The sequence below is a fragment of the Calypte anna genome, chromosome 7 (assembly GCF_003957555.1).
Source record: "Calypte anna isolate BGI_N300 chromosome 7, bCalAnn1_v1.p, whole genome shotgun sequence".
NCBI lineage: Eukaryota > Metazoa > Chordata > Aves > Apodiformes > Trochilidae > Calypte > Calypte anna.
In genome coordinates, this window is record NC_044253.1 from 36,300,732 (window position 1) to 36,328,471 (window position 27,740).

Here is a 27,740-nt window from a genome sequence, read left to right on the forward strand (position 1 = left end):
CTGCTCTGGCAGGGGGGGTTGGACTAGATGATCTTTCGAGGTCCCTTCCAACCCCTAGGATTCTGTGATTCTGTGAAATTATGTTTATCTGAGCTGATAGCATGAGTGCATAAAGCAAAAGGTAGACAAGCAAAAGGTAGACAGCACCAATCCACTTCCTTAAAACCAGGCTCCTGCTTTCAGTTGCTATGACCACCTGCTAATAATGCAGTCCCACTGCCAAGGCTGCATGCACCAGTACACCTCAGGATAAAGCCAGAACCTAAGGTCAAAGATGTCAAACATTCACTACTACAGTTCACACACATCTCTTCACCATACAACCTCACATTCACCTGGAAACCTTACCTTTCTCCTCTCCTCCATCTTCACAACATTGACATTAGGATCAGGTCCAAGTTGCCTTTTCTTAAGCATCCATCCCTTTGAAATTCAGCATTTTGGACCTTTGTTTTGTCACAAAACCATTGATGAATGGATATACTTTGGTCTTGGAGGTGGCAGATTCTGTGGTGCTGGAACAGTTGAGGCTCATGAGGAGAAAAGCAAACCCAGCGTTGTGATCCATGTTCTAGAGCTAAGGAATTAAACTGTAGAAGACCTTCTGACCAAAAATGGGCCATGTGGATAGCATCCAACTGACTGAAAACTTGGAAAAAGAGAGGAGGTGTTCCACAGGGCAACTGAGTCACCTGGAATAGGCAGTGAGCCACACCAGTCATGAATGAAAGATCCATCTTCCAGAGCCAGGTTAAAATGCACCCAAATCTGAGTGTCACAGGGCAATTTTAGAAGGATGGCATTACTTTGAGAGCACCCACCATTCCTTCCAAGACATTTAGAGTTCTCTGATCTGGAAAATCCTCCCAGGCTCCACAGATTTAAACAGGTGATGAACTCTGAGAGTCTCTGATTTTATCTGGCCCCACAGGCAGTGCTTTTTCTCTTGGCTCCTGTTTAACTTGGCTCCCACAGACAACACCCTCTGTGTTTTCTTCAGCTTAAAAACAACAGAAGTCAAACACTGAAGTTCAAACTCCACTGTTAATGCTTCAGACACAACAACTGTATGCACCCAAAAGAAAACTGTTTCAGTAACTCAAGCTAACAGGAAAGCATTTTTCAAGTTAACTGCTGTCAAGCTGGAGAGCCAGTTATCCTTGTGGTAGCTCCTGGACAAAAGAAAATCCCAATCCCACAGGATAATTTTAACCAAACCCATGTGTGCATAGGGGTTTACACACACACAGAGACAGAAAATACCTTGAAATACACACTGACTGGACTGCTAGGTTCAAATACATGATGCTCCCTCCAAATAAACTCTGTAATATTATTCCCTCTTCACTGCAGATGTTTTTTTGTCCCCCTGCACTCCTCACAAAGAACTTGCCATTGGAAAAAAACAACATATCTGTTACTGATTTATAACCACCTCCTCCACATAACTTATGGGTGGCACCAATTTCCTCACAATTTCCAAATTCAAGCTGGTGATGATGGGCTGAGATCTTGAACAGGTAAAAAAAGGAAATGCCAAAGGAACAGTGAGTTCAGCCCCTGCAGTTATATAATCTTGTATCTGACTGCATTTCTTTTTGTGTAAAATCACATTGCTTTGGAAATTCACTTACAGCACTCATTGCAAAAAACCTGAGAGGCTTCAACATCTAGACTGAACAAATGGGTTTGATAACCTCTCTGAAACTCCCAGTGTTTCTCAGTAGAGTAGTCAAATTAATTATAAAAGGGAAAACAACCAGTTTCACAAATGTTTGAGTACAGCAGGCAGAAAGTCCTTCAATTTGACAGCACTTCCACAGTGAATGTCCCAGTATTACTGTAATGGAATTCAGAGTATTTCCTTATGTAAAATTTATGTCCTATTTATTTCTTCATGCAGTCTTGTCTTTCCATTTTCAGAATATTACAGACTTAGTACAAATTCCGTTTCTCTGACCTGCAGAATTCACCAGGACATATGGAGATAAAGTGCAGGCTATGATCTAGCACATCATTACCTAGATGTTCCTGCAAAACTACTCAAGACTCACCTTTTTAGAAGTCCTAAAAAGTAAGTTTTATTTTGTTTAGTGTATTTTCACAGTAAAAACTAATTTAATTGAGCTGAAAGAAGTCTGGGATTTCCCCATTATCAATGCATTTTTCTCCTTTCTTGAAGACAAAGAGAACAAACCCCACTGTATTTTCTATATTTCCATATTGCTGGGAGGAACACAACTTACCAAGTGCTGGATGGCTGCCCACAATCCGTACTGGAAGAGTGTGTCCATCTCCCAAGAGAATCTGGGGGACTCCTCCCTCCAGGCCTCTGGATTCATCCTCTTCTCCAAGTGCTCCCAGCTGGCCCATGGTGACCAGAGCCTGACCTGAGCCAGGCAGAGTCCCACTGTGCTGGGTCAGCCCAGCACCTGCTTGCAGGCTGTGTCCCTGACTAAGTACTAGGGAATTTATTGCACCCCCTGTGGAATCCAGAAGGCTTGCAGGGCTGGGGGGGGAATGGTTATTTACAGCTATCAGGGCTGCTGATCCATTTGTGGAGGTGTAAGTTGACTGTAGCTGTAATCCCTGTGAAAGAGAAGGCAGGAGAACTAACATATTATGGCAGGAGGAATTTCCATTTAGCTGGATAGCTTCTGACTTCCTACACACCAACTCTTCCAAACAACCCATCTCAGCTAACCTAGGCTAACCCTGTCTTAGAAAAGAACTAGGACAGTGGTATCCAGCAGCACCTAGAAGGCCACTTGTGGCTATAAAACCAATTTTTGGATACTTGGTTTCAAATCATTTCATAGCACTACCCATTCCCACAAGAGGTGGGCACTAACAAAAGAGCAAGAGATTGAGGTGGAGCCAGGCTGTCTTCAGAGAGGGAAACAGAAGGTAAAACAGTATTTCAAGATTGTATTTCTAGGGAATAGGTAATACATGAAGGTGTTTTATCAAAAAAGTAGTTAGGGAAGAAGGCCATGAGTCAGCTTTGAAGGGAGATGAGCTGTAGAAGGAGCTCTTTCAGCATGACATTCTTATCCTCACTTTCAGCCTGGAAGTTGGCTGATTTGAGCTAGGAGCAGTTTTAGGATTTCAACATGTTTCCTTAAGAAGCTGGAGGATGATTTAAAATGAGACATGCAAGGGAGGCCAAAGTAAGAGCTGACAGCCATTTCAAAGCCTGTGTTAGCAACCCAGTGTGTGGATCATCAGCTGACAGGGAACTTGCTGTTCCCAGCTTGCCTTCAGCATTCCCAGCACAGCACATCTGACATCCTGTCAACAGCCTGACTGTACCTGAAACTGTGCAAATATCTTGGTCTGAAGTGAAGACAGTGAAGACAAGAGCTGAGTTGTTTCTGGTGGCAAGGACTCTCCACTCTGGTTGGATTCTGCTTTGGTGACAACTGATTCCCCAGCTGAGCTCCCTAGGGTGCCACAGAGAGGAGGGCAGCAGTTATGACAATTGTTTTCTTCCTGTTTAAAAGCCTGTTTAAAATCCCTTCTGGAGAACACAGTAATTCCAACCTGCCCTGTGCTTAGAATTTCCCTTTATAACATGAAAGGTGGAACATTTCCACCAAAGCAATCAAACCATTCTACAATCTTTACACCTCAGTATGTGCTCAGTAACAGGCATCAAAACAAGTGTTGTCTTGCAAAACAAAACACTACACAGGAAATCCTCTCAGTCTCACACTGCCTTCCAAACTTTGTGAAATTAGGATAATTTACATAAAATATCACAGCGAAAGTATTGAGGCCTTTTAGCTTACAGATTACATCATAGCCTCAACACCTTTATGAAGGACTTACTTAATGATGTGCTGCTTTTCAGCACAAATTGATCCATTGCAGCAACAGCTAAAATAAGAGTTTAAAATAATCCCAAACAAAGCACAACATCGAGCTTTTTATTCACTGGAAATGCACTGGTGTAGATGGAACTGCTACACATAGATCAGGTTCATTTAGGAGAAACCACATAGTGAGACAAACCTCTGGTGGTTCACTGTTCCTGCTACAACAAAAATAAACAGATCAGGGAGTGACAGGGCCAGAAGGGGAAAGAAAGCCAAACCCATCAGGGCCTCTTGAGGCAAGAACTAGGATGAAGAGTAACTGCCAGCACAAGCTGAGGTGACAACTTGAGACATGACAGCTATGGCAGTGCCCCTGCAGACTGTCCTGTCAGCTGTCTGGAACAAAAAGTGCCTCTCTAGAAGCTAAGTGGACTTGTGTGACATAAAACAAATGACATTTGGAGACAGCCAATAATAATAAGTCATTAGTGCAGCCCTACCATCTGAAGGTGGCGAGGCAAGAGTAACAGTCACTGTTTCTGTGAGAACACTCCCCCTGTCTGTGGTCCACAGCAGCTGAAAGGAAAAACATCTCAGTTCTACTACAGGAGCACAGGAGCAGTGCTGGACCCATAGGAAAACTGTGCCTATAAATTACACTCTTATTTCCTTCTAACTATGGCCTTTTGGAAGCTCTTGGTTTACAAACCAAAACACTCAAAAAAACCAAAACAAATTTGTAAAAAAAATTTTTTAAAGTGCACTTTTATCCAGGAAGGCTAAAGTCTGCTCATGACACTTCAAAGACTTGAGAATAGAAAATAGCCAAACCATCTGGCTAACAAGTACCACCCGCTCACCTGGACCAAGAGCAGTGTAGGGAGAGGGAAAAGCCTGACAGGAGGGTACAGAAGGGCACAGCATTAATTAACAGTTCAGTTTTTCAAAGCTGATTTTAAGTCAGGAATTCCTTATCAGTCAGTCTCCTAATGGGGATCACTCTCTTATCCCTTATTACTCAACAGGTGGAAGAAAACTGAGGAACAGCATATAAGGGATCCTGAGCATTCTGAACTATCTACTTCATGCTTACTTCAGCTGCTATAAAGTGCAATTAATACCTGCACATTCAAAATGCTGTCCAAGCCCTAATATTGTACTTCATCCCCATTTTTCAGATATGGAAGAGTAGTGGTAACTTCTCCAAAACACAACGACACAGCCACAGATAAAATCTTCTGACACATACAGTATTTTCTACACCACATGGCTTTCAGTTCATGCAGTCCTCAGGAAGTGCTAGGACTGCATTAATTTGTCAATCAACAAATTGCAACCTAGTGATGATGAGATAAATACCAAATAAGCTCAGAAGGTTTTTATTCACATTTAATCCAGTCTTGCTCAGCCAGAGATTCCACTGAAAATATTGCTGCTGGAAATATAAAATCACAGAGAATTCTGGGTGAAATATAGCTAAGTGGTAAAAACTTTCAAAAAAAAAATTTAAATACTTCCAGTATTTAACTCCAAAAATCAGAGAGAAACACAAAGGCCAACCTACTGTGGCTGGGATGGCTTCTGAACTGTACATCATCTCTCCATTCTTCAGGGACTTCTGCACTTCATGGATGTGGTTCTTGATGTCATTCACAGTGGGGAAGAAGGACAGGTTACGTCTTTCTGGCACTTCATCAGCCTTGAATAATTCTCTTTCCACATACTTTCTGTCACATGTTAAAGGACATTAAAACACACATATTTAAAACACATTTTAATGCTGTTTTCCCCTGTTACAGACACCACCACCTCCTCCCAGTCCTTGTTGCAACAGGACAAGAACAAGCTGGAAGACACCTGACCCAGTTCCCTGTGTAGAGCTCAGTACCTGAGCTGCTTCCTGACGGCATAGACCTGCTCTGTGCCCTGGCACACCAGCTCCCGGATCTTGCCTGCCACCTGCGGATGCAGTCGGGAAGGCAGGACGCAGCTCTCGTCCCGGCCGGCTTCCTCCTCCCCTCCAGGCGCAGACACAGACACGCGTGAGGGTGAGGAAGGGAGGCAGGGAGTTCCCATCTCGTGGTACTGGTGGGCTTGCTGCGTGGGCAGCTGTACATACCACCTGGTAAGAAGGAAGGAGTTACTACACACAGGTCTCAAGCCGAGGCAAAGGGAAAAAAAAGAGTCTGTGGGTGGAACAGTCTGACAAACACAAACGACCCAGCCAGAGTGACTGAAGGTTGTACAGCCCCTGAGCTGGAAGATTGTGTCTTTCAGAGCTCAGGGCCCCCTCACACCTTCCCAAATTAAATAAACCAACTCAGACCCCCATATAACACCACTGTTTCTATTTCCTGCATGAAAACATCTGCTGAAATTCCACAGCTTGGTGCTTAACACATTTACCAAAGTAAATGCTCCAGAGCCACAGAAGTCACACAGACAATGTGGGATTTCTTACTATTGATATTCAGCAAGTGTCTTAATAAAGTGATTAACTAAAAAACTAACAAAAAAAAAAAAAGCAAATTATTGCACTTTTTTTATTGCTTCATTTACCAAGATAAAGAAAAAAGTTGAGTTTTCACCTGAGGACACCACCAGCATCTATCAAATTCTTCTTCAGCATGTTGAATGATTTCTCCCGCTCCATTCTTATGATTTTCTTGTCAATCCTAGGGTCAGTAGGAACTCTGTATTCTGGAAACTTCTGAACCTTTTTAATGTAGATCCTTCCAAGGGCAGAGGGAATAATAATAAAAAAAAAGGCCAGTAAAGAACAGCACAATAACTAACTAATGCTGAGACAGAGAACGATTCCCACTGGTATTTCACATCCTGCTGCACTGCTACTTTGCACCAGGCAGCCCAACAAACCTCATCCTTACTCCCTTCAGCATTTCCTCCTCCCCTCTAAAACCTCAAGTTATCAAGGAGACAAAGCTAGGGGTGCTCAGCCACCCCCCACAGAGTGCTCTGTCAAAGCTCACAGAACACTTCCTCAAGCTGCTGAGTAGCTCTTCCAGCTTTGTGCACAATTCTTACCTGGCTGGGCAAGTGGCTTTGTACAGATGGCCAGAGGTGCCCTCCTGCTCACCAGCTGCCTTGGGCTGGATCCGTTTCCTCCTTGGCCCATACTGGCACTCCATGATAATGGCTCTGCTTGCTGGGAACAGACAGTGATGCACTCTGATTTATTTGAGCAGCCACTGAAGCCATTACAGTAAAACATTCACTACAGAAAAGATAGGAGTTCCACAACAGTGAATTCAGTTTACCACCAGGCTCTGCAGGAAGCAGAACCCTTAATTGTGGCAAGTGAAACAAATGCTTCTCTGACAGCACGTAAGGAACACAAGAGTGTTTTCAAGTAATTCCCCAAACCTATTAAACCTCACAACATCCCTGTGATAGGTATGAAGGTAGAATACTGGATTCTGCCCTGGTGAACACAAATACTTTACAAGATGCTTACCCATGCAAGCTACCCGAGGAGCACAGTGCTGGTAATTAATCTCAGAGAAGCAGAATCCTCAAAACAACTGAGAAAATCCACTGAAATCAAAGGTCAGCAGCCATCTCCAACCTCCTGGTATAACACTTGAGGCTACTCTCTCTCTTGTAAATTCCTACTTGCCAGTCTGACCAATCTTATCTGCTGAATAAGACTGTTTCAGTGTGGCATACCCACACAAAACCAGACAGGCCTAAACAAACACTACTCAGCTCTATACCTGAGGCAAGTGTCTTCCAGGCAGAGAATTATCTACAGCAAACAGTATCTTGTCTCTTTTTTTCAAAACCAAACTAACTTAACTGTTGAAGATCTAGGACTAAGAAGACCTCACCAGAACTTTCAACTCATCCTTACTGACACAAATCTCAAAACCAATTTGACAGGGCCCTTGTTTTACAGAAGAAGAAACTATCCAAAATTCTTATTAAAAATAACAATCAAGATTCTGATGGTTAGTGCATGGTTTACACTCTAGAGAGCTACCCAGCTCCTCTTCATTTCCTCACAGCCAAACCACAGCAGTCAAAGTATTACAGATTGGTTCCACTTATGCAGAAGGGATAAACTCCTCAAGAACAACACATTTGTCCTGCAGTTTACAATTCAGTTACCTGCCACTTATTTACACCTGAGCCTCTGCCCTCAGGTGTAAAGGATGTTAATGGTTTTCACAGAGGATTTCTAAACTAAACCTGAATGTATTAGAAAGGCAACACATCAGAAATATATGTAATGCATGTTTGGGGGCCTGAGCAAAGCAAAAAATACTACAGCTGAATAATCTGAGTCTCTACTAGTCTACACTTCAACAACAACAAAAAAAATCTATGCATGTTTTTGCTCTAAATATCTTACTGTGGAGCAACTCATTTATCAAACAGAAACTAAAGAGGCCTCAAACACATGCCAACCTGTGAAGTCTGCACATTAATTTAAAAAAAAAAAATCTATCTGCTGAGATATGCTGATGTTTATTTTGCTTTTGAAGTTTATTTATTTTTTTTAAGGGTGCCATTTGAATAGTTTATCTGCTCCTGTGGAACGAAGTCTTTGAAGGACCTCCAGGTTTGGTAGGAACATTCAAACAAGCTCTTACCCTTATGAGAACTCACATCCTGACAGAGCAGATGGGGCCTCTACCTAAGGACCTCATCACAGGAATCCTCATCAAATGGTACTGAACTGATGTATTTGTAAAGAACAAAAGGAAAGAATCCCAGCAAAACACAGCCTGTGGTTTTGAGGGAAACAGGCTCCTTCAGACTTCACCATGGTGCCCAAGCTGCTCTATGTCTGTGCCTTGACTTTCTCAACACAGAGGAACACCAGGAAGCTCTTTCTTTACAGCCAGCAGGCAGCTGACGCCAAAATCTTGAACGTAGCTTTTTAAATTTTTAAAACAAAAGTTGAGTTACCTGCATTGACAAAGGGGATCCCATCATATGGGACATACTGAGACTTCCACATCAATCGTGTGGCAGGCCTGGCAGGGCTCGGAGACTGTCGGGTGCCCCACACACTCTGTGTCTGCTGCTTGTGCAGTGTCAGCACGCTCTCTAACTCCCTCTCGCTCAGGCAGTAGCCACGGTACGAGTCCCCAATTTTCTGTGTGGAAAGGAGGTGAAATCACAGCATTACTCCCCCAGCTGACTCCTGAGCTCCACACAAGAAAATGAAAGCAGTGAGGGGCTCCGGCAGGTGAGGATGCAGGCCCAGATTGTTGGAAGTCTTATGGGTTTTCCCCCCCACACTTACAAATTGATTTGCCAAATCGATTTGCCAAATTTGATTGGACCCAACACCAGAGCAGTCCCCGCTGAGGCTAGGAATTTGTCAGCCCTAAGCACCCCAAGACCACTGAAAAGATGATAGCAACTGCCAACTCTGATTTCCATGGGGCAAACCCAGCCCTGTTGTTCCCCCAGCACACAGCTGCAGTCAAACTTAGGCAAACATTTCGCTTGGCTCCTGCAAATAACCACTGAAACACTAAAAACTGTCTGTGCATCTGCTTCAACACACACTGCACAGTGCTGAAGGAGAATACACCTGCTCGTACCACCAGGAACCACAGCTCCAGAAAAAACACAGCTAACCTGACATAAAGTGGCAAAAAAACCAACAGCAAAGAAACCAGAAACAACTCCTTGAGTCTGCAGCATCCCTGTGACAGCTGTTCAGTGCTGCTGTGCCAGGGCTAGCCAGCACTCAGCAAAAGCACTGGGACAGAGAAGAGCTCTCCATCTGATTTTGGAATGCCCTGCTCACTGCTGCTCACACAGAGCTCAGGATCAGGCTGACCAAGCAGCTGGAAGGAACACTCAGTGCAGTTTTCCAGCCCAGTCTTACAGCAGAGGCGTGGGGAACGAGCACTGAAGTGTGATGGGTCTGATTTGTCACCTTCAGTGACAGAGCAGCCAGATGTTTGAATAACACTGACAGCAAAAGCAGCAACAGCATCTCTCCAAGGGTATCCACTCACAAACACTTTAGTGACAACTGCATAAAACCTTAAGGCACCTAAGCAAAACAAAATGTCTGTGCTTGGCAAGGCCTGAAGTCAAGAAAGAACAAGTTAACCCCCTGTGAGTGAGCTGGGCCAGCAAGGTGCTGCCAGTAGCACCAGTCCAGGAGCAGAGGCTGTGTGTGCAGAGGTCAGTACTCCAGCAGCTCACTGCACAGCAACATGCTGCTCCAGATGGTAGGGAAATCTCCACAGGCTGCACTCACACAGCCCTGGTGAGGAAGGGAAGCTGTTAAACCATTTCTGTCCAAAATATCATCTGAAAAACACAGGAGAAGCAAAACAGCCTGAGAAGTACCACAAGTCCCTTCCCTGCAGAAACCTGGTATGCCTCTTGTCACAAAGGGGGGACTGCAGTACCTCTCCACACAGGGAATAATGTGTGAGCATTTTTCTCTCTGTATCTTATATGTGTCACTGTAACTGGGTCACTGACCTTATTCTAGGGAAATGAGAGCAGACTGATGAAGCTGCTGTGCCAGAAAAGCAGTGATAATCCCTAAGGCACCATCTCTTGTTTTGGCTTTCCTTCTGCACAAGAGAAATCATCTCCCCAAAACTGGAGGGAGGGGGGGAGAAGAAAATCTCACAGCACATAGGATCTTTGCTCCAGAGGAGCTTCCCAAAGTAGGAAAAAAGGAGACAGTCTGCTCCACACATGGAAATGAACTTAGCTGATTAATTAGTGCAGTTTTTAATCTCACTGTCACTATGCTGATACCACACTATTTCAGTATTCTGATCAGAACACCAAAAACTAAGTAGGTTATTAAAAAATTATTAAAAAATATTAAAAAAAAAATCACCTTTTTAAAGCAATGTCATTACCCTAAAGTAAACAGATACTCTCCAACCCTTTAGCTTCACCCAAGCTTCAAGCAAAAGGAGTGATTTTCTTGCCCTTGGCCTCATCTCAGCAAGGGTAGAAAAAAGCTTTGATGACACACAGGCATCAAGACTGCAGCTTTCCTTGAGTGAACTCACAGCAGCAGGACACCAGAGGCCTCACACTGCCCAGGAACACCAAACACCAGCTGAACATTTCCAGGCAGTCAGGAAACCATCAGCACATTCACTCAGACCTCCAGGCTGCTGAAGTTGTTTCTATCCTGGCAAGTGAGAAGAAGTGTGAGTTGCCCTATTTATCTGCACCTCCTATAGATCTCCAAACTTCAGCTGGACCCTTCAGTCCTGTTACTAGCAACAAAACATTCTGCTGGACAATCACCTGAAAGATAAAGAGCACCTCTAAGTCCCATGGTCTCTAGTCTGAGCCCAGGAAAAGGCACAGGCAGCCCAGCACTGTTCAGGGGATTTACACCATGTCACTGACAAACTCAGCACTTACAACTCTGCTGACAACAAACACCTGAGGAAAAGAATTTGAATTATTCCTCCTTGGGCAGGCTGACTCTACAGGGGGAACAGCAACAATTTTTTTTATGTTGTTGTTTAAAGGAACAAGGAGAATTAATGCACTCAGGCAACAGTTCTGCTGAACAGCAGGGGCAGATATTCCTCAGAACACTTTCAAACAGACATTATTTTTCTCATGTCCTGTTCTTTAAAAATAAGAACTCTTCTATAAGTGCTGCTGCTGTGAATTTTAAGCACAGCAAGAGAAATTTCTTGTCATAGACTCAGACAGACCAAGCAGACCACAATACATCATCTCCTATAAAATGAAACCAGTAACAACTGACACAGATAAGCTACGTCCATTTTAAGACAGGAAAGAATGTACCACACAGAGCTAAAACCACAGTAATAAGGTTACACATCTTACTGGACTTAATAATTAACTGGCTGCTTGAATTAAGTGGCTCAGTGTTTGAAAGCAGCATCACCACCAAAGAGGAATTCATGTTATTAATTTTCTGACCTCTTCATATTTAAGTGGATATAATTGTGGACAGTACCATTTGGATGAGTAAGAGGCATACAACAAAGAGGAATGGATTAATGTATTTAGTTAGTCAAAGAATTGTTTCTAAGTGGATAGAGAAATGAATTTAATTTCCAAGTCCCTGCAACTGCAACTTCCAGTTATCAGTGGCCAAGCCAATAGGAAAAAATCTCAAATGCTGAGGATACATGAAGAGGTGAACTGGCTAGGAGGAGTAGAACTTTTCCTTTAAAAAGGTGTTAATAGAAAGTAAAATAACTAAGTTATCAGGAGGAGTCTGGTAGCAGGAGGAAGAGGTAGGTGATCTCTCAAGAATCTTCCCAGCTCCTCTACCTTTCTTTTTAGTGATCTTTGGTGCATCCTAGCTGTTGATACCATCCCTGTTCTGCAGGCTTCTAATAGGATGCAAATACAGAGTTCTGCTTAAGTCAAAAGCCATCCCAGGGAATAAAGAGAGAGCATTTTCTAGCAGTAGAGAAAACAAGCACAAGTGACCATGCTAGGGAAATCTCCCTCCTCCCCCCAGGAAAAAATAAAAATCTGCAAGAATATGTAAGATAGAAATCCTTAGTAAAACACTGACATTAAGGTGCTCAGTTAAGTCCCAGACTTCAATCATGGATTTTGATTTCTCAGTGACAACACAAACTAACCCAAAGAGTTGCAGACTTTGGCCACACAAGAGCAATTCTATTTTTTAATTAATGGATCACTAAGGGCAACAAACACCAGTCTCCTCAGCAGAAGACAGCAGAGCTGGGGATGTAGTTCAAAAGTGAACTCTTAGCAAGGCACACAATGACTTTTCCCAACACTACACAGCATCCAGACTTCAGAAGCACTTTTTTTGCCTCAGGAGCTGTTGATGGTCAGTTATTCTAGCACTCCCCCCAAAAACAAAAGAAGGGATTCCATAACATTTTATGCATTTAAATGTGCTAGTAGTGCAGTATCTTAGAGCTAGATGAAAAAAACATCACGTCAGAGTTCCTTGCAGCCCACCTCACAGTTCCTGAGACAACATGCCCACGCAGGGGTGTTTGGCAGCAATGGCTGGAGAGGGATGAGAAAGGGATCTTCTGCTGCCCTGGAAAACAAAACAAGACCTGTACAGACTGTGCACACAAAATTGATTCATAAACTGATTTTCACAAACTGCTTCTCTTCACTTTAAATGCTTCTTGGACATCTATAATTTGTGCTGTGTGCAATTATTCTGATCTCAAGTCTCCATTTCAAGAGTATTAGCCAAGGAGAAGCCAGCCTGCAGCTCAGAGAACAAACATTGTCTTTGGGTTTTTTTTTGTTGGTTTGTTTGCCTATTTTGTTTTTTGGTTGCTTTGTTGGGTTTTTTAAGCAAAAGAATCCCAGAGCACTCAGGAATTAAAATAGCAGGCATCACTTAGCCTGGGGACAGAATCAGGTGGTTATCAAGAGAAGAAAAACATAACTATCTTAACTTTACATAACTTAATATTTGTAGTAGTTTTGGTGATTTAGAGTGGATCAAAGCAACTTTTCCTCCTACCTGGTGGTGGTTTTTTTCGCTATGGTGAGAGCAGTCTGTGGATGCAGAATGTAACCACTGGCACTGTCACCTAGAGCAGCCACTGCCACAGTCTGCAGGCTCCCATCACCACCCTTCTCCGAAACACCTTTGCCAAAAGAAAACATTCTCCTGGTTAATAACTCAGCTCAGGAGGGGGGAAGGACAAGCTATGATTAAACCTTCTGTGTTGCACAAGCAAGCACCTTGATCTGTGAAATAAGCTTTCTAGCTGATGAAGCAGTTCTGTGGCTGTGAATCAATACTCAAACTCTAGGCACACATCTGAATATTCACTTGATAAAGTTGCTTTTAATCATGCTACAGCTAATGAATAAGGATCCTTTTAACCATGCTACAGGTAATGAATTCTTCCACAACAAAGCAAGCAATCAGTGAATTACTCTGCTTTACGTTTCCAGAAATCCATACAGGATTGCACAACTATTGTGTTGAGGAAATCACACACTGGTTGCTTTCACAACAAGAAAAAAAGGAGATTTAATACTGACTACTGATTGCCACAGTCACAACTGGTGAAGGAAAGGAAACCTGTACAAATGAGGTGCTTAAAAAGAGATCCTAAAGGATATTCTTAGTCACAGGAATACACAAACTCACCCTGAGTGCTGCTCCCATCCAGAAGCTGACCTTGAGGAATAATCACCTGGGCCATTCCTGGCTGGGCAGAAGGAATGACTTGCACCAAGTGTCCATCTTCTGACTGGCTGGCAACAAACATCTGTAAGGCAACCACAGAGAAGCAGGGATGGGACAAGTCTGTATGGTGATCAGCAGGCAGCAGGACTGGGTTTGCTAACTACCAGCACAGCAAATATTTTGGTTGGTGCTAGGGACTGTAAATTGATTTCACATAATAAGGAAACTGCCTACTTACTGTCCTTAAAATTACTCTCCCCTTTTAAAATAGCCATTTATTTGGTTAAAGGAGAGGGGGAAAAAGACAATTTATGGAATTCCACAATGAATTACACATTTACTTGAAAATTACAACAAGTAAAGTCCTCAGAAAACTGGAAGCCATTTGTAGTTGGGTTCACTGTGACCCCATTCGTGGACGAGCAGAACTAATCACAACACAAAAAACTTTGACCTTTAGTTCTAAGAAACTGTCTTCTGTGGGCAGCATTTCATGCAAAAGCAGAAGAAAAGCTCCAGCACTTGAAAAAAAAAAATTAACTAAATCTCCTAGAATTCTGGAAAACTTAAACCACTCTTTATGATAAGTTTTCTCATATTTACCATGGATTTGCTCCCAATGATACTACAAAGCCCAGAATAACAAAATGTGATCTTATTTTTGACTTATTACACTTTAAATAGGTGAAATATCTTCAGTGACAGTGCAATACATGAAAACCAAATCTGCTGGGTAAGAGTTAGCTTTTTACAGAGTAAGTGTTCAGAAGGATAAAATGATGCTTTAAGCAAACTGATTGGGAGTGAGGGGAGAAGCAGACACATAATGGGTTGGCTTGCTGCTAATGTCCCAATACTCCCCAAAAAACCACAGAGACTTAGCCAGGGAACAGAGACAAAGCAGCAGTGGTAGGGCACATCCAGGATTGGCAATGATAAAGAGCACAAGCTGCTGTTTAATAAAATCAGTGACTGCTGGGCACAGGAGCTGCCTACCTGAGGAAGGGCAACTGCAGCAGGAACTGAACATCTGAGAAGTTTCACCTTGCTGCTGGAGACAAAGTCTGAACCAGCTGTTGTGACTAACACACCAACCCAGCCCCTGCTCCACAGCACTCACCATCTGTGGGCTGGGACCCCCCAGGGGCTGCAGCAGATAGAGGGGGGGCCTGCTCTGATCTCCTGGGGGAAAATCCTCTGGAGGGCCAGGCTGGGTTGCAGCTGGAGATGGAGAACTGCCCGAGAGGTGTCCTGAGAGAGGCAAGGCAGTGGGAGAGTCACTCTGTCCACAGAGTGGGTCCCTGGAATCCATGCAGGTTGGGTGCTTTCACAGGGGAAAAACAGCCAGGCCAACTTAAATCTAGACTTGCAATTTCTGTTTGAAATTAAAAAAAGAAAGAAAAGGACATTTAAAACCAACGTGCTGTACTGTGCACTTGGAGGGAGCTCTCCTCCTTCTGATCATGAGCTAACACAAACACTTCTAGTTTGGTTTTCTGTTCCTATGCTGAAAATGTATTCATATTTCTCCTTCCTAGGACAAACTCTCTCTGCTAAGGTGAAAGAAAATTCCCTCTGCCCCAAATCTGTTCCCCAAACCCACTCATACCTTTAGAACATCTCAAAGGTACCCAGGAACTGAGACAACTTGTAAAAAAACTAACAGAAAACAAACAAGCAAAAAAACCCAAACCCAACCAACAATAACAAAAAAAACACACAAGAAATACACAAACAACCCAAAACAAACAACAAAACATGCCACAATGTAAAACATCGGCCAACTTGTTGACTTTAATCCTCGATAGTGTTATCCAAAACCAGGTTCTTCACCTGGTGTGTTAAGCCCAGTCCCCACACAGAGAGGAGTTATCAGACTCAGTCCTGCAGAGAACTGGGTGCCAGAATGCCAAAAACCTCAGCAATTTAAAGACATTGCATAAAGACCACACACAAACTACTAAATCACTACTGAACAGCATTTTGTGTCAGCTGGTGACATGCAGAACAATCTTTGTGCACAGAAATCTCTTGGCTAGGAATATCTGGCAATATCTGAGAACATTAAAGGTCCCCTTTCCCCAGTACCTGCACAGATGCCCTGTGGCCCTGGATTCTTATTTGCCACATTTGGTGACTAAGCAATTTCACCTGATCTTCAAGTGTTCTGAACTCCTCCTGCTCCAAGGCATGTCATCACCAAGTATCTTTTTTATTGAAGGATTTTTTAATTCAATAAAACACTACTTTTTCAGCATTATAATAGGATTTAATATAATTAATCAAGGTTGTCACTCCATACACCATCTGAATAATCATCAGTTCAAGCCCAAATGGTGCAAGAATACCATGGAAGGAACTTCTGTACTTTTTAAAAAGGCACAAGGGATTATTGCACAGGGAAGAAAAAGATAATGGATGAAAAATCACACTGAAAATTCAAGAATGAGTCTATAAAGCAAGCATCTACAGAGACAGGACATTGATCCCTCACCTGAGAAACCAGATCATTTGTTTCTGACTCTGCTGCACTGTTACAGTGCCCTATGAACACATCACTCCATCCTCCCAGACCAGCGTCACAGTCACCTCCAATTTTTTCCATTACAAGACAACCTGAAAAAGTTACAACAGTTTATGTCACTCTTCTGTACTTTAACCTCAACCAGGATATTGCTGCAGGTTTGGGTTTTTTTTAAGTTGAGTTTTAGTCTTACAAGTTCTAATGCCATTGCAAGCCAAGCCCTCAAGAGATCCTTGCTCTCTTTCTCTCTTCATTTCTCACTGCAGACATTCCAGCCTGCTGCTCCTGCAGGACAGTTCAGCCTCTTGTGTAAGAGAATTTGTCACTGCACACACAAGTACAAAGCACACACACACACATTCTCCTGACTGTCACCTAAATATGTCCACAAGCACTCAGCTAACAGCCAGGCACACCTAGAGAAGACCTGATAAAGCCAGCAATGCTTTTCAAAACTTATCCGTCTGCTCCCGTAATCACCAGTCAGGACCTGCAGCACCACCTCTGACAGGCACCCATCTTGGAGGAAACCACACTTGGTGTAAATTAAATTAAATTACTGTTGTTAGTCTACAGAGATAAGCTTTGGGCAGGAAAACAGCTACCAGAAACAAAACTTGGTCTGATACATGCACTGAAAGGCAGGCAGAGGGGCCCCAGCACTCCAGAGATCGACCTTGTACCCCCAAGAAAAGGAGCTCACTCTCTGGCTGCCATAAACCTTCAGGCAAAGAGGGGACACTGGACAGGAAAGTGCCACCTCTCAGGCATCTCTACAGCAGTGACCAATCCCAGATACTCACATACGAGACAAACTAACAAATTAACTCAGCCCTCACCTCAGCAGAGCACGTATGTACCAGACTACACACACAGTATGCCAGGCTGAACAGGAGAAAACTTAATTCCTGTGGTTTGGTGCCAGGGAGGGGAAAGGTGCTCAGTATTTTTCCCTTCAGTACTTATTTGATTTTAACTTTTCAGTGTTATATATCATATATATAATATATATATATATATACACACACATCATATATCACCTCAAGGAATATTATATATTCCTCAGGGTGAACCTTCTTGGCTGTGGTAGTTCAACAGCATACAGTGTTAGTAAGGACAATGTAAAAGGCTGGGGAGTCACTCAAAAAGAACTGGACAACTCTGGAAGCACAAATTTATTTTGTTTTGCAAAGTTGTAGAGGACCACAGACAAAGCAAATCCATAACTCCTTGGCTTCTGAAGCAGAATAAAGCATCCTGCTGACACAACATGGAGAAGTTAAGCTGCCCATATGCTCAATAATCTAAATACTATAAAGCAGATTTATTTTTCCATTCAATTTTCAAGTGAAGACACTAAGTTCCAAATTAAGTTACCTCATGTTTAACAAATATTTTAAAGCCTTAGATCCCAGAACAATTATGAGATGTTTTGATTAAAATGGGTGAAGCACGTTAGCAGCAAATAAAAAAAGAGACAGAAAACTATGCTTCATTGTCACTCAACCCTTTCCCCTCAGGTAAAAGAAGAACTGTCAGCTTTGCCAAAGCAGTGCATTTATTTGTTTGAAATAAAGTGGAGAAGTTTCTTCCAGAGATACAGGTGGCAGGGGAAAAAAAGACAGTAGTAAGGTAACTACAGAGTAACCCAGCTTCCTCCTACAACCAGCCCAAAAATACCTGAAGTTTTATCTTTGTGGATAAAAAAAATGCCCCTGGTAACTTTTTTTCCCTGTGCCACCACTAGGAAGGGCACGAACCACAGTAAAGCAGAAGAGGGAGGGAATCAGGGCAGTGATAGCCCCAAGTAAATGAATTACAATTAGCTCCACATTAACTCGTACCAGGCTTGAGATTTACCTCATCTCTGGCACACAGACAGTGCTAAGAACACACAGAATATCTGGAGACCCCTACTTTTAGCAGGCTTCCCAAGTCCCTTTTTGTGTGGTTCCACAAGCCTCTGGAAAACACACCTGTGTCACCTCTGCTGTCAAACAATGTCAGGCCATGGGGCAGGCTTAAAAACCAGGTAAGATTCCAGAGCATCACAAGGCTCAGCACCCCGCAACATCACACAGGTGAGGCCTGGCTGCCCCCTCTGGGAGGTCACCGGCAAAGAGGCGGAGGAAAATAAAAATAAATAAACTAATACATGTATATTGCAAGCAGACAGCGAGTACTCACACGAGCAGCCTTCTCCCCAAAAAGCCAATTCACTTACAACTCCTTTGGAAGCACCACGGACCGCGCCCCCTCCTCCGCCATAGCCCTGAGGGGAGTGGGGGGAAACTCCCCCAGGCCCGGCTGGAAGGAGGAGAAGGAGGAGGGTGGGGACACCTCACGGCCCTGCCCTGAGGGGAACGGAGGGAAACCCACTCCCCAGGCCTGGCTGGAAGGAGGAGGAGGAGGAGGGCGGGGTGGGGACACCTCACGGCCCTGCCCTGAGGGGAGCGGCGGCCGCCTCAAACCCCCCGCCCACACACACCCCCCGCACCACAGCCCCGGGACGGGGAGAAGCGGGAAAGGCACAAAGGCCCAGCCCTCCCGCTGCTCCGAGGCACGCACACAGACAGACTGACAGAGGGACTGACAGACAGAGGGACTGACACACAGACAGACGGACTGACAGACAGACAGAGGGACGGACCTGCCGCCATGCAGACGTCCCGGAGCGCGGGGGCTGCCAGGAAGGGGCGGCCCCGGAGGGATGCGTGGCAGGGCACGCTGGGAGCTGTAGTCCCGGGCAGGCGGTGAGGCGGGTTCCGGCAGCATGGCGCAGCTGACGGCGCGGTTCCGTACCGAGAACCCACGGTGAGAGGGAGCGGAGGGGCTCGGCCGGGCTGCCCCTGGGCTCGGGAAGGAGGGAGGGAGGGAGAGCAGCGGGGAGCCCTCCCCGCGGGCTGGGCGGTGACGGCGGTGTGTGTCCGCAGGTACGCCGTGGAGGATGTGCCCTTCTCGGTGCCCGCGGCCTCCGAGACCGCCGACCTCAGCCGCCTCATCAACAAACTGCTGGCAGGAGGCAGCGGTAGGTGCGGGGCGGCACGGAGGGAAGGGGACGGGGAAGGGCAGGGGGATCGCCTCTCCCTCGGGGGAACCGGCAGAAACGTGTCCGGAAGGGGCCCGGCTGGCATGGAGGGTTCCCAGGGGACACCGCACTCCTCTCCATCAGCAGCAGGCGGGAGGGGCCGCGTCTGCCCGGTACCGGGGAGCTCTGCCGGTGCCGCCCTTCCCGGGACACACACCCGTACCTGGAATCCCGCGGGTTGTCCCTCAGGTCCAGGGGTGGGCGAGCAGCTCTGCTCAGCAGAGGGAGGAAGCACCGCTGAGGCGTGGTGGGAGTGGGTACAGAAGAACTGATCTAGAAAAGGGTTTTAACAATGAAAGGCAAGGTTAACTCTGAACCCTCGCAGCAAATTCCCCCCTCGTAACTCACATAATCCCACGGGATTCAAGGGCTGTCCCTTTGTAACTGGGAGAAGAAACCCACTGGTTTCTTGAGGGGTTGCTTGCTTCACGTTTTGTGTTTTTTTTTTAAAAACCTCTTGTTGGCTCCATTCTCCTGAACCACCCACAAAATGATGCCCTTCTCAAGGGTGTCAAACACATACTGGCACCTGAACGTGGGTTTCTCATGATCTCTTTCAGAGGATCACAAGTATGTGGAATTCGACTTCCTCATCAATGGGCAGTTCCTGCGAATGCCACTGGCTGCACACATGGAGATGGAAAATATCTCCACAGTAAGTCAGACTCCAGCTCTCCCCACCTTGGGCAGACCCAGACATTTTACTTAGAATCATAGATTCATAGAATCGGCTGGGTTGGAAGGGACCTCAGAGATCATCGAGTCCAACCCTTGAACCACCGTTGCGGTTGCTAGACCATGGCACTGAGTGAACATCCAGTCTCTTTTGAAATATCTCCAGACACGGAGAATCCACTGCTTCCCTGGGCAGCCCATTCCAATGGCTGATCACTCTCTCTGTAAAGAAATTCTTTCTAATATCCAACCTAAACCTCCCATGGCACAACTTAAGACCATGGCCTCTTGTCTTGCTGAGAGTTGCCTGGGAAAAGAGCCCAACCCCCCCCTAGCTACACCCTCCTTTCAGGGAGTTGTAGAGAGTGATGAGGTCTCCCCTGAGCCTCCTCTTCTTCAGGCTGAACAGCCCCAGCTCTCTCAGCCTCTCCTCATAGGGTCTGTGCTCAAGTCCCTTCACCAGCCTGATTGCCCTCCTTTGGACCTGCTCCAGGACTTCAGTATGATTTCATCATTACACTCTCATGCTGGCTAGGTAGCTTTCTTTGCTCAGCTTTAGTTATTTTCTGACCTGCCAAAGGTAATTCACTGGGTAATTAAATCCATTCTGAACTGCAAAATGTTTAGAGAGTATGAGACTGAGCAGTGCGTGGAACATCCTTCCCCAGTCTGCTGTCTGTAGACAGTTCAGAGGGTAAATTATTCTCTTACTCAGTTCATCATTTATATCTTTTTGTCTCCTACACTATTAACTACACTGGGGGGTGATGGGGAAGGTTAGTATTACCTCCAGAAAATGCTCTGAGGTATTTTAGAGACCTGTATTTGTTTATATAAAACAGAAGAGGAACTTGAGAAGAGTGAAATTATTTGCTTTTGCTTCCAGCTTGCTATTAATAATAATTTGATAAAACTGTGGAAAGCAACATTAATTCAGAGAGCAACATTAATTAAAAAAATGAAAAAAAACTTCAGAAAATTTGTCACTTACCTGGCAAAGACCTTGGATACAGAGATCTGCTGCCCAATAAACTAATACATTTGCACCCCACTGCTTTTAAATATTGATAAAACTGATGAAAATAACCATAACCCAACCCCACACTAAATAAGTATTTTGTCTGTGAGCTCAGGAAGAAGTGGTGGAGATAGAGTATGTGGAGAAATACATGGCCCCTCAGCCAGAGGAATGCATCTTCCACGATGACTGGATCAGCTCTGTCCAAGCCACTGAAGAATGGTACCTCATTAAGCCAGTTCTGGCTTTTCTCTTGCTTATTCCTGTTGTGTGCAGGGGGCTCCAGGGTGCTGAATGGAAGGATATTCCCTCTCTTTAATTTTTGCTGTGTTTTTTAACCCAAGTCAGTCAGCTACTTGCCTTTGTAGGCAGTTCCTCTGTGCCATGACAGTGACATTCACTCAAGAACAAAACAGCTCGAGTGACTGGACGTGATACTGTTAGTACAAGTGGATTATACTGTAATTTCTTATTAATGACAGTCAGATTTCCTTATCTCTTTTTTTAATTTAAACCCTTGACTTCAGGCATGACATTCTTAAACAAAAAATATGATTGAGTACCTTTATGCAGAGCTTTTCTTTAACAAGACCAAACTGTCCATAATTGTAGTTTTCTGCTGTATTTCCACATGCATTTTCCAGTCAACTAGGGAGTGTTCTTACATTAAATAATAGTTTGAAAACCAAGCAGCTCTGCAGTTGTAGGTTTCAATGGAGCTTTGCTCTGTAACAAAAAGATTTTTTACTTTTCCAAGCTTTTTTTTTAAACCCACAAAGTAGTTATAATTTTAATTCATTTCAGCTAAGCAGTTACCATCCTAAGATTCCAGCTTCCTAGTCAAGGCTTTTTTTTCTTTTTTTTTTCATTAAAACATTGTTGGTTTTAAAGACAATAGTGTTTCACATTCTGTACCCTGCAGGATATTAACTGGCTGCTACGACCAGACTGCTCGAATCTGGTCTTTGGAAGGAAAATCCATCATGACAATACCTGGGCACACAGAGGTAGTGAAGGATGTGGCATGGGTGAAGCAAGGTGAGTGTATTAGGGGAGTACAAAGTTTGATTTATTGGGGGAGAAATGTCAGCATTCCTCAACTGTAAATATTTATCTAAATGCTACACTTATTTTGACCTCTGTCAGTGGTGTTAGAAATGAAGTAATGGTGTGAGTAAACAAGGCCTTTACCAGTAATGAGTATAGTTAGTTAAACATGTACATTTTCTAACCACACTGCAGTCTTCCTTAGCAAATACTGGTATGTGTATTTATAGTCATTGTACTTGCAGGGTACCCTGATGTAAACTGTGATTTTCAAGCTTCTATCTATCTGCCATTTCTTCTTTGACCAGAATAGTTACTATAAGGATTTTAAAGCTGAGTTGGGTGCAAACATGACTTTTCTTCCTCAGACAGTTTATCCTGCCTATTACTCACTGCTTCAATGGACCAAACTGTCCTGCTGTGGGAGTGGAACGTGGAGAAAAACAAAGTGAAAGCTCTCCACTGCTGCAGAGGACATGCTGGGAGTGTAGACTCCATTGCTGTTGATTGCACAAGAACTAAAGTAAGTGACTCCTGCAGAGGAGCCCAAGTGTTTTATCATGTTGGCAGCCCCTCTCTCAAAATTCATCTTTCAGTCCCAGCATAGGCACTATCATGTTTTGACTGACACTCATAAGTTGCACTCTGATTATAAATGGTGGTTATTGAGGGCCAGGAGTGCAGCATCAACACTGGAATATCCTTTCAAAGTGACAGACTTAACCTCCAGTATCACTAAAAGCTGCAGGGGACTTGAGAAAGCAGAGCCATTTTACTGCTGCTCTTTACTTCTGTGAGTGAAGTTGAATGTTTAAGTAAATTTTACTTCTAACACACATGAATCTTACATTAAAATTAATTATTTTCCAGTTTGACCTAAATTTTCAAGGTAAGTTTTGGTGAGGAAATGTTTTCCATTAGTGGTACTTCAGAACATGCAGATGGTAGAAGAGATCCTTTCCCTTTATCCAGGAGTTCAGCAGCTAAGAGCACTCACACCAGATAACTCCCAGCCTGACCCAGTATCACAAAAGTTAAAGTAAAACTTTCTGGTGCTGAAGGAAATAAGAGCTATTTTGTAGATATTTTTCCTGAAATGGAAGGAGAGAGAGTAATTTGATCTATGCTAAACATTTTGTTTTTCAAGGAGTTCAGTGCCCTTTCTCATGTATTAATTTACTGGTTAATTTATCAATCAGGAAATAAATTTAGTTGGCTTACAAGGTCAGTCTGGATGAACTTGTAATAAAATGTATCTGTTTGTACAGTTCTGTAGTGGATCCTGGGACAAAATGCTCAAGATCTGGTCTGCAGGTAAGAGAAGCATAAGCTGGGATTCTTGGTTCTCAAAAAACACCAAACCCCTGTGCTTACAACAACCTGAAAGATTGATATCTAAGTACCTTTTTTTCCTTTAGGAACATTTGAGTCTGTAATACTAAAAGCAAGCTAGAACTTTTTTTTTTAGGCTCTGGGATGCTCTATACTTCACTAGATTAAATTATGGTTTGGTTGGTAACAATTTCAGATATGGTTATCAACTGGGTGCTGGTATTTTATTCAGAATTCAGGACTTTATCTCTTTTAATGCATTTATATAAATGTGCAGATGTAAGTTATTACAAACCAGAAGTTTGTGCTTTATTTCTTGTTCTATTCCTTCCACAAGAAGGACAGTAAAATGATGAGGTCTTTTCAAGCAAGGGAGCTTAATCTCCCTTGATCTGAATGCTTTATTTATTTCCCATAAGTCACATTCTTTCAGTTTGGTTTCTTTCTGTATTGTATGTGAAAGAATGGTTGTATGTATCATGCACATGAATTACTGTGGGGATATTCTGAGTAACAATGGTCTTTAAAAACTAGGACTTCATTTTAAAACCGCATGACCTAGAGAAAACTGCTTAATTTAGATTCCTTTCCCTCATGGTCAAAACAGAAGTACTACTGATCTGGTCAGAGGTGTAAAGTTAAAATAATCATGCATCATGGGCAGGTTGGGTACTGTTGATCTACATAGCCTTAATAGCTGAAATGGAAATGCAGTACAAAAACCTCCAGGTTGAGTCTGACTGTCCTGTCACAGTACCTACAGATGAAGAGGATGAAATGGAAGAAGCAGCTAACAGACCACGGAAGAAGCAGAAAACTGAACAGTTGGGACTAACCAGGGTAAGATGAGCTCCAGGGTTGTCCAGGACTTTGTTTTAAAAAGTGTGGTCACAAAATAATTACTCTGGGTTAACTAAGTGACTATATATGAAAAAACATGCCTCAGACTGATACAGATCTGTTGCCAATACTCAATCTAATCCCATTCTCACCTTGAAACTCTAGACTCCCCTGGCAACCCTCTCTGGCCACACAGAGGCCATCTCCTCAGTGCTTTGGTTGGATGCTGAAGAAATCTGCAGCGCATCCTGGGACCACACCATCAAACTCTGGGACGCTGAGACTGGAGATCTCAAATCAACCTTGGTGAGATCACTGGACTTGGCAACTTCAGCTGGAGTCCACCACCTCAAATTAAAGAAAAGGTTGTGCAGAAATAGCAGCTCCTGCCTTATTTCCTCTTTTCTCTCCTGACAGACAGGAAACAAAGTGTTTAACTCTGTCTCCTACTCCCCCCTGTGCCGACGCCTGGCGTCCGGCAGCACTGACAGACACATCAGGCTCTGGGACCCTCGCAGCAAAGGTGAGCCCCAAGCATGCATCTCCTCAGAGCTGGTTTCTCACAGTCACAGCTTTTGGTTTTCCTTTAAATTAGTCAGTGTCCAGCTGTGCAGTTTTGGTTTTTGCTAGGGATGAGCCCTGCAGTGGTTGGAGCACAGTTAAAAGTGAAACAGTCTCCGTTGCAGTGCAGGGGTGCCATGTCTGATGGGATTCTGCAGAATTTTTGTGCTTACTTGTTCAGCTTCTATAAATCTAATCCACAGCTTAACAGTATTATCTTTTTATGTTAATAAGAAGCAATTTTGCTTTCTTTTTCAAAAATACTTGAGTTTAGTGACAGGAAAATACATTTTGATTATTTTTTTTTCTCAGCAGAACTGGCATAGCTTATAGTTTAATTTGAATTTGGAACTACTGGTGGGAGAAACACTTACCTTGAACACAAATATGTCACTGACTACTTTTTTCTCACTTGACTACTTTTCTCACTGCATTTGGTGTGCATATTCAAAGTACCCATTCCTGTTAACATCTACTGATGTCCTTTTCTGCTCAGATGGCTCCTTGGTTCTCCTGTCTCTGACATCTCACACTGGCTGGGTCACAGCTGTGAAGTGGTCACCTACCCATGAGCATCAGCTGATCTCTGGTTCTCTGGACAACATTGTGAAGCTGTGGGACACAAGAAGGTAAAATAAACACAGGTTCTTTGCTGCTCCAAAGGGATGTAAGCTTACAGGGTCACTTAACCAAATGAAGCAGCAAAAGCAGTCTGAGGCACTGGTTCTGAAAGTCTTCCAGATTAGGCTTTTATTAGTCCTCCATAATTAGGCTTTTCTGGAAAACACTCTGTCAAGCAGCACCCACACTTGTAAGAAGGAAACTACAGATTAAACTTACTAAAAAGCAGATTCATTACATTTCAGTCGAGTTGCTCTGCAAGCAGATGAAAAATGCTGCTGCTTTTCTCTTCTGCTACGTAGAAAAGATTAAAACTAGTTTTGTTTTCTGTGATTGCTCACATAACTTCAAGCACATGACTATGAATACCTGTGTTTTACCAGTTGCAAAGCTCCTCTGTATGACCTGGCTGCTCATGAAGACAAGGTTCTGTGTGTGGACTGGACAGAAGCAGGGGTAAGAATCTGAAGAGCATGTTACTGAATTTATATGCATGGTGAACGGGGCATTTTTTTTCCTTTATACTTAAAGGGAAAATAGAACAGTAAGTTTTAGGTGTGCTGTGGTTGCTGCTGGGTGAAAAAGGAGGTGTTACTGTCATACACAGTGCAGAACTTCCCTGTGCCTCTGCACAAAGGTGTAGGATGGCAGCTTAAGCTCTTTTAGCTTTGAGTGGGTGTTACACTGATGCTCCACACGAGGAGAGAGAACAAGACCAGCAACACACCTGGCTGAGAAAAAGCCTGCTCTGAGGTCACCGACAGCTGGGGCACACGTGCACACAGGGAAATGCAGCATCCTCTGCAGTGAGCAGTTCTGCTCCTGTGGTCGTATGCACATGGATGAAATGGGAGTAAAGTATTTGGTTAATATCCAAGATTCTCAGTGTGGCTCCTGTTCTGCATAAGAGGCATCAAAAGCTTTAGAATGTTTCCCACAAAACCTTTGCTGCTGATTTTAGAAGGGTAAGAGACAAGGCTGCTTCTGCACTTAGATTCTGGGTTTTAGTCATGCATTAACAGTTCATTATTCATTACTGCTGCTGAATGTCTTCTGATGAAAGATAATGAGAGTCCTTGACTTTTGTGTAGGTATTTTTGCTTAGTTCTGATATTAATCATAGTTTTCTTTTCCTCTCATCAGCTGCTCTTGAGTGGAGGTGCAGACAACAAACTGTACTGCTACAGATACCCAGCCACAGCCTCTGATGTGGGAGCATGAATGCCAACAGCCAGATTCCCTTTCAAAAGAAGATTTTTCAGCAGTTGCTCTCTGTTAGCATCCTTACACAACCAGCCTCTAAAGAGAGGAGTTTTCTGTTGCTGAGAGAACTGTTCTTCCTGGCTGTTGCACTGGTAACCTGTATCCATGTCTGTCACAGAAAAACATCAACAAGCAGTTAGGAATGTGGTTAGTGTGAAACCAAACAAAGGGTGTTTCCTCTGTTTTTGATGGCTTTGAATTAACATCTTTAAATGGCTGTCTGTATGGTCCCTTTAGTAAGGAGTAAACTGTTCCTGATGCTTACAGAAAAACACTTGCTGGACTAAATTATTTTTTGAGCTTACCTGCTTTCCCCTGGAAAAAAAATAAAACTTTTATCTACAGTTTGTGGTGTAGTGACTCACTTCAGACAGAAATCAGACTTCATCTCTCCTGTCAGTGTGGCTGTTGCCAGTTATAAGAACGGGTTTGTTTGTGAGGTTATGCAGTTGTTGTTTACTTCACCTCTTTGTTCTGCACTGACAGCTGGCATAAGCTGTTAACCTCAGCTAGCACACGTGTGCTGCCCCAACATGCAGCTCAAACAACATCACACATGAAGACACACATTAAGAGTGTTAGTTCAAGACAAGGTTTTACCTCCTGTGTCCTCTTCAGTGTCACACTTGCATTTTCTACTCATATGTCTGCTCTTTTTCAGCTTTCTTCTTGCTTTGAGACTTCCATCTTGGCTTCTGGATGATTGGCATTCTACAGCCAGCCCTGCCACAACACTCTTTTTTCTCTCTTGTTAGCATTTTGCTTAGTTTTTAGTGTAAAATTCTCAGCCTTTTCTCAAC

The 27,740-nt window shown here is 43.6% G+C and overlaps 2 protein-coding genes across 2 annotated transcripts; one reads left to right on the plus strand and one right to left on the minus strand.

Annotated features, from left to right (window-relative positions):
- Positions 1-113: 113 nt before the first annotated feature.
- On the minus strand, positions 114-19,236 carry CARF (calcium responsive transcription factor). Its single transcript, XM_030454289.1, has 14 exons — positions 19,146-19,236; positions 15,092-15,346; positions 13,933-14,053; positions 13,294-13,420; positions 12,768-12,852; positions 8,751-8,940; positions 6,864-6,984; positions 6,407-6,550; positions 5,707-5,940; positions 5,383-5,545; positions 4,319-4,394; positions 3,313-3,443; positions 2,247-2,589; positions 114-1,000 (listed from the first exon to the last, which is right to left on the minus strand). Exons 2-14 carry the CDS (start codon positions 15,281-15,283, stop codon positions 882-884), a joined length of 2,046 nt encoding a protein of 681 aa, XP_030310149.1. The 5' UTR covers positions 15,284-15,346; positions 19,146-19,236; the 3' UTR covers positions 114-881.
- On the plus strand, positions 19,222-27,284 carry WDR12 (WD repeat domain 12). The gene is made up of 13 exons (XM_008495925.2): positions 19,222-19,309; positions 19,429-19,523; positions 20,144-20,238; positions 21,392-21,498; positions 22,199-22,314; positions 22,692-22,846; positions 23,592-23,637; positions 24,410-24,495; positions 24,661-24,801; positions 24,913-25,018; positions 25,553-25,685; positions 26,061-26,133; positions 26,821-27,284. Exons 1-13 carry the CDS (start codon positions 19,269-19,271, stop codon positions 26,896-26,898), a joined length of 1,272 nt encoding a protein of 423 aa, XP_008494147.2. The 5' UTR covers positions 19,222-19,268; the 3' UTR covers positions 26,899-27,284.
- Positions 27,285-27,740: the final 456 nt, after the last annotated feature.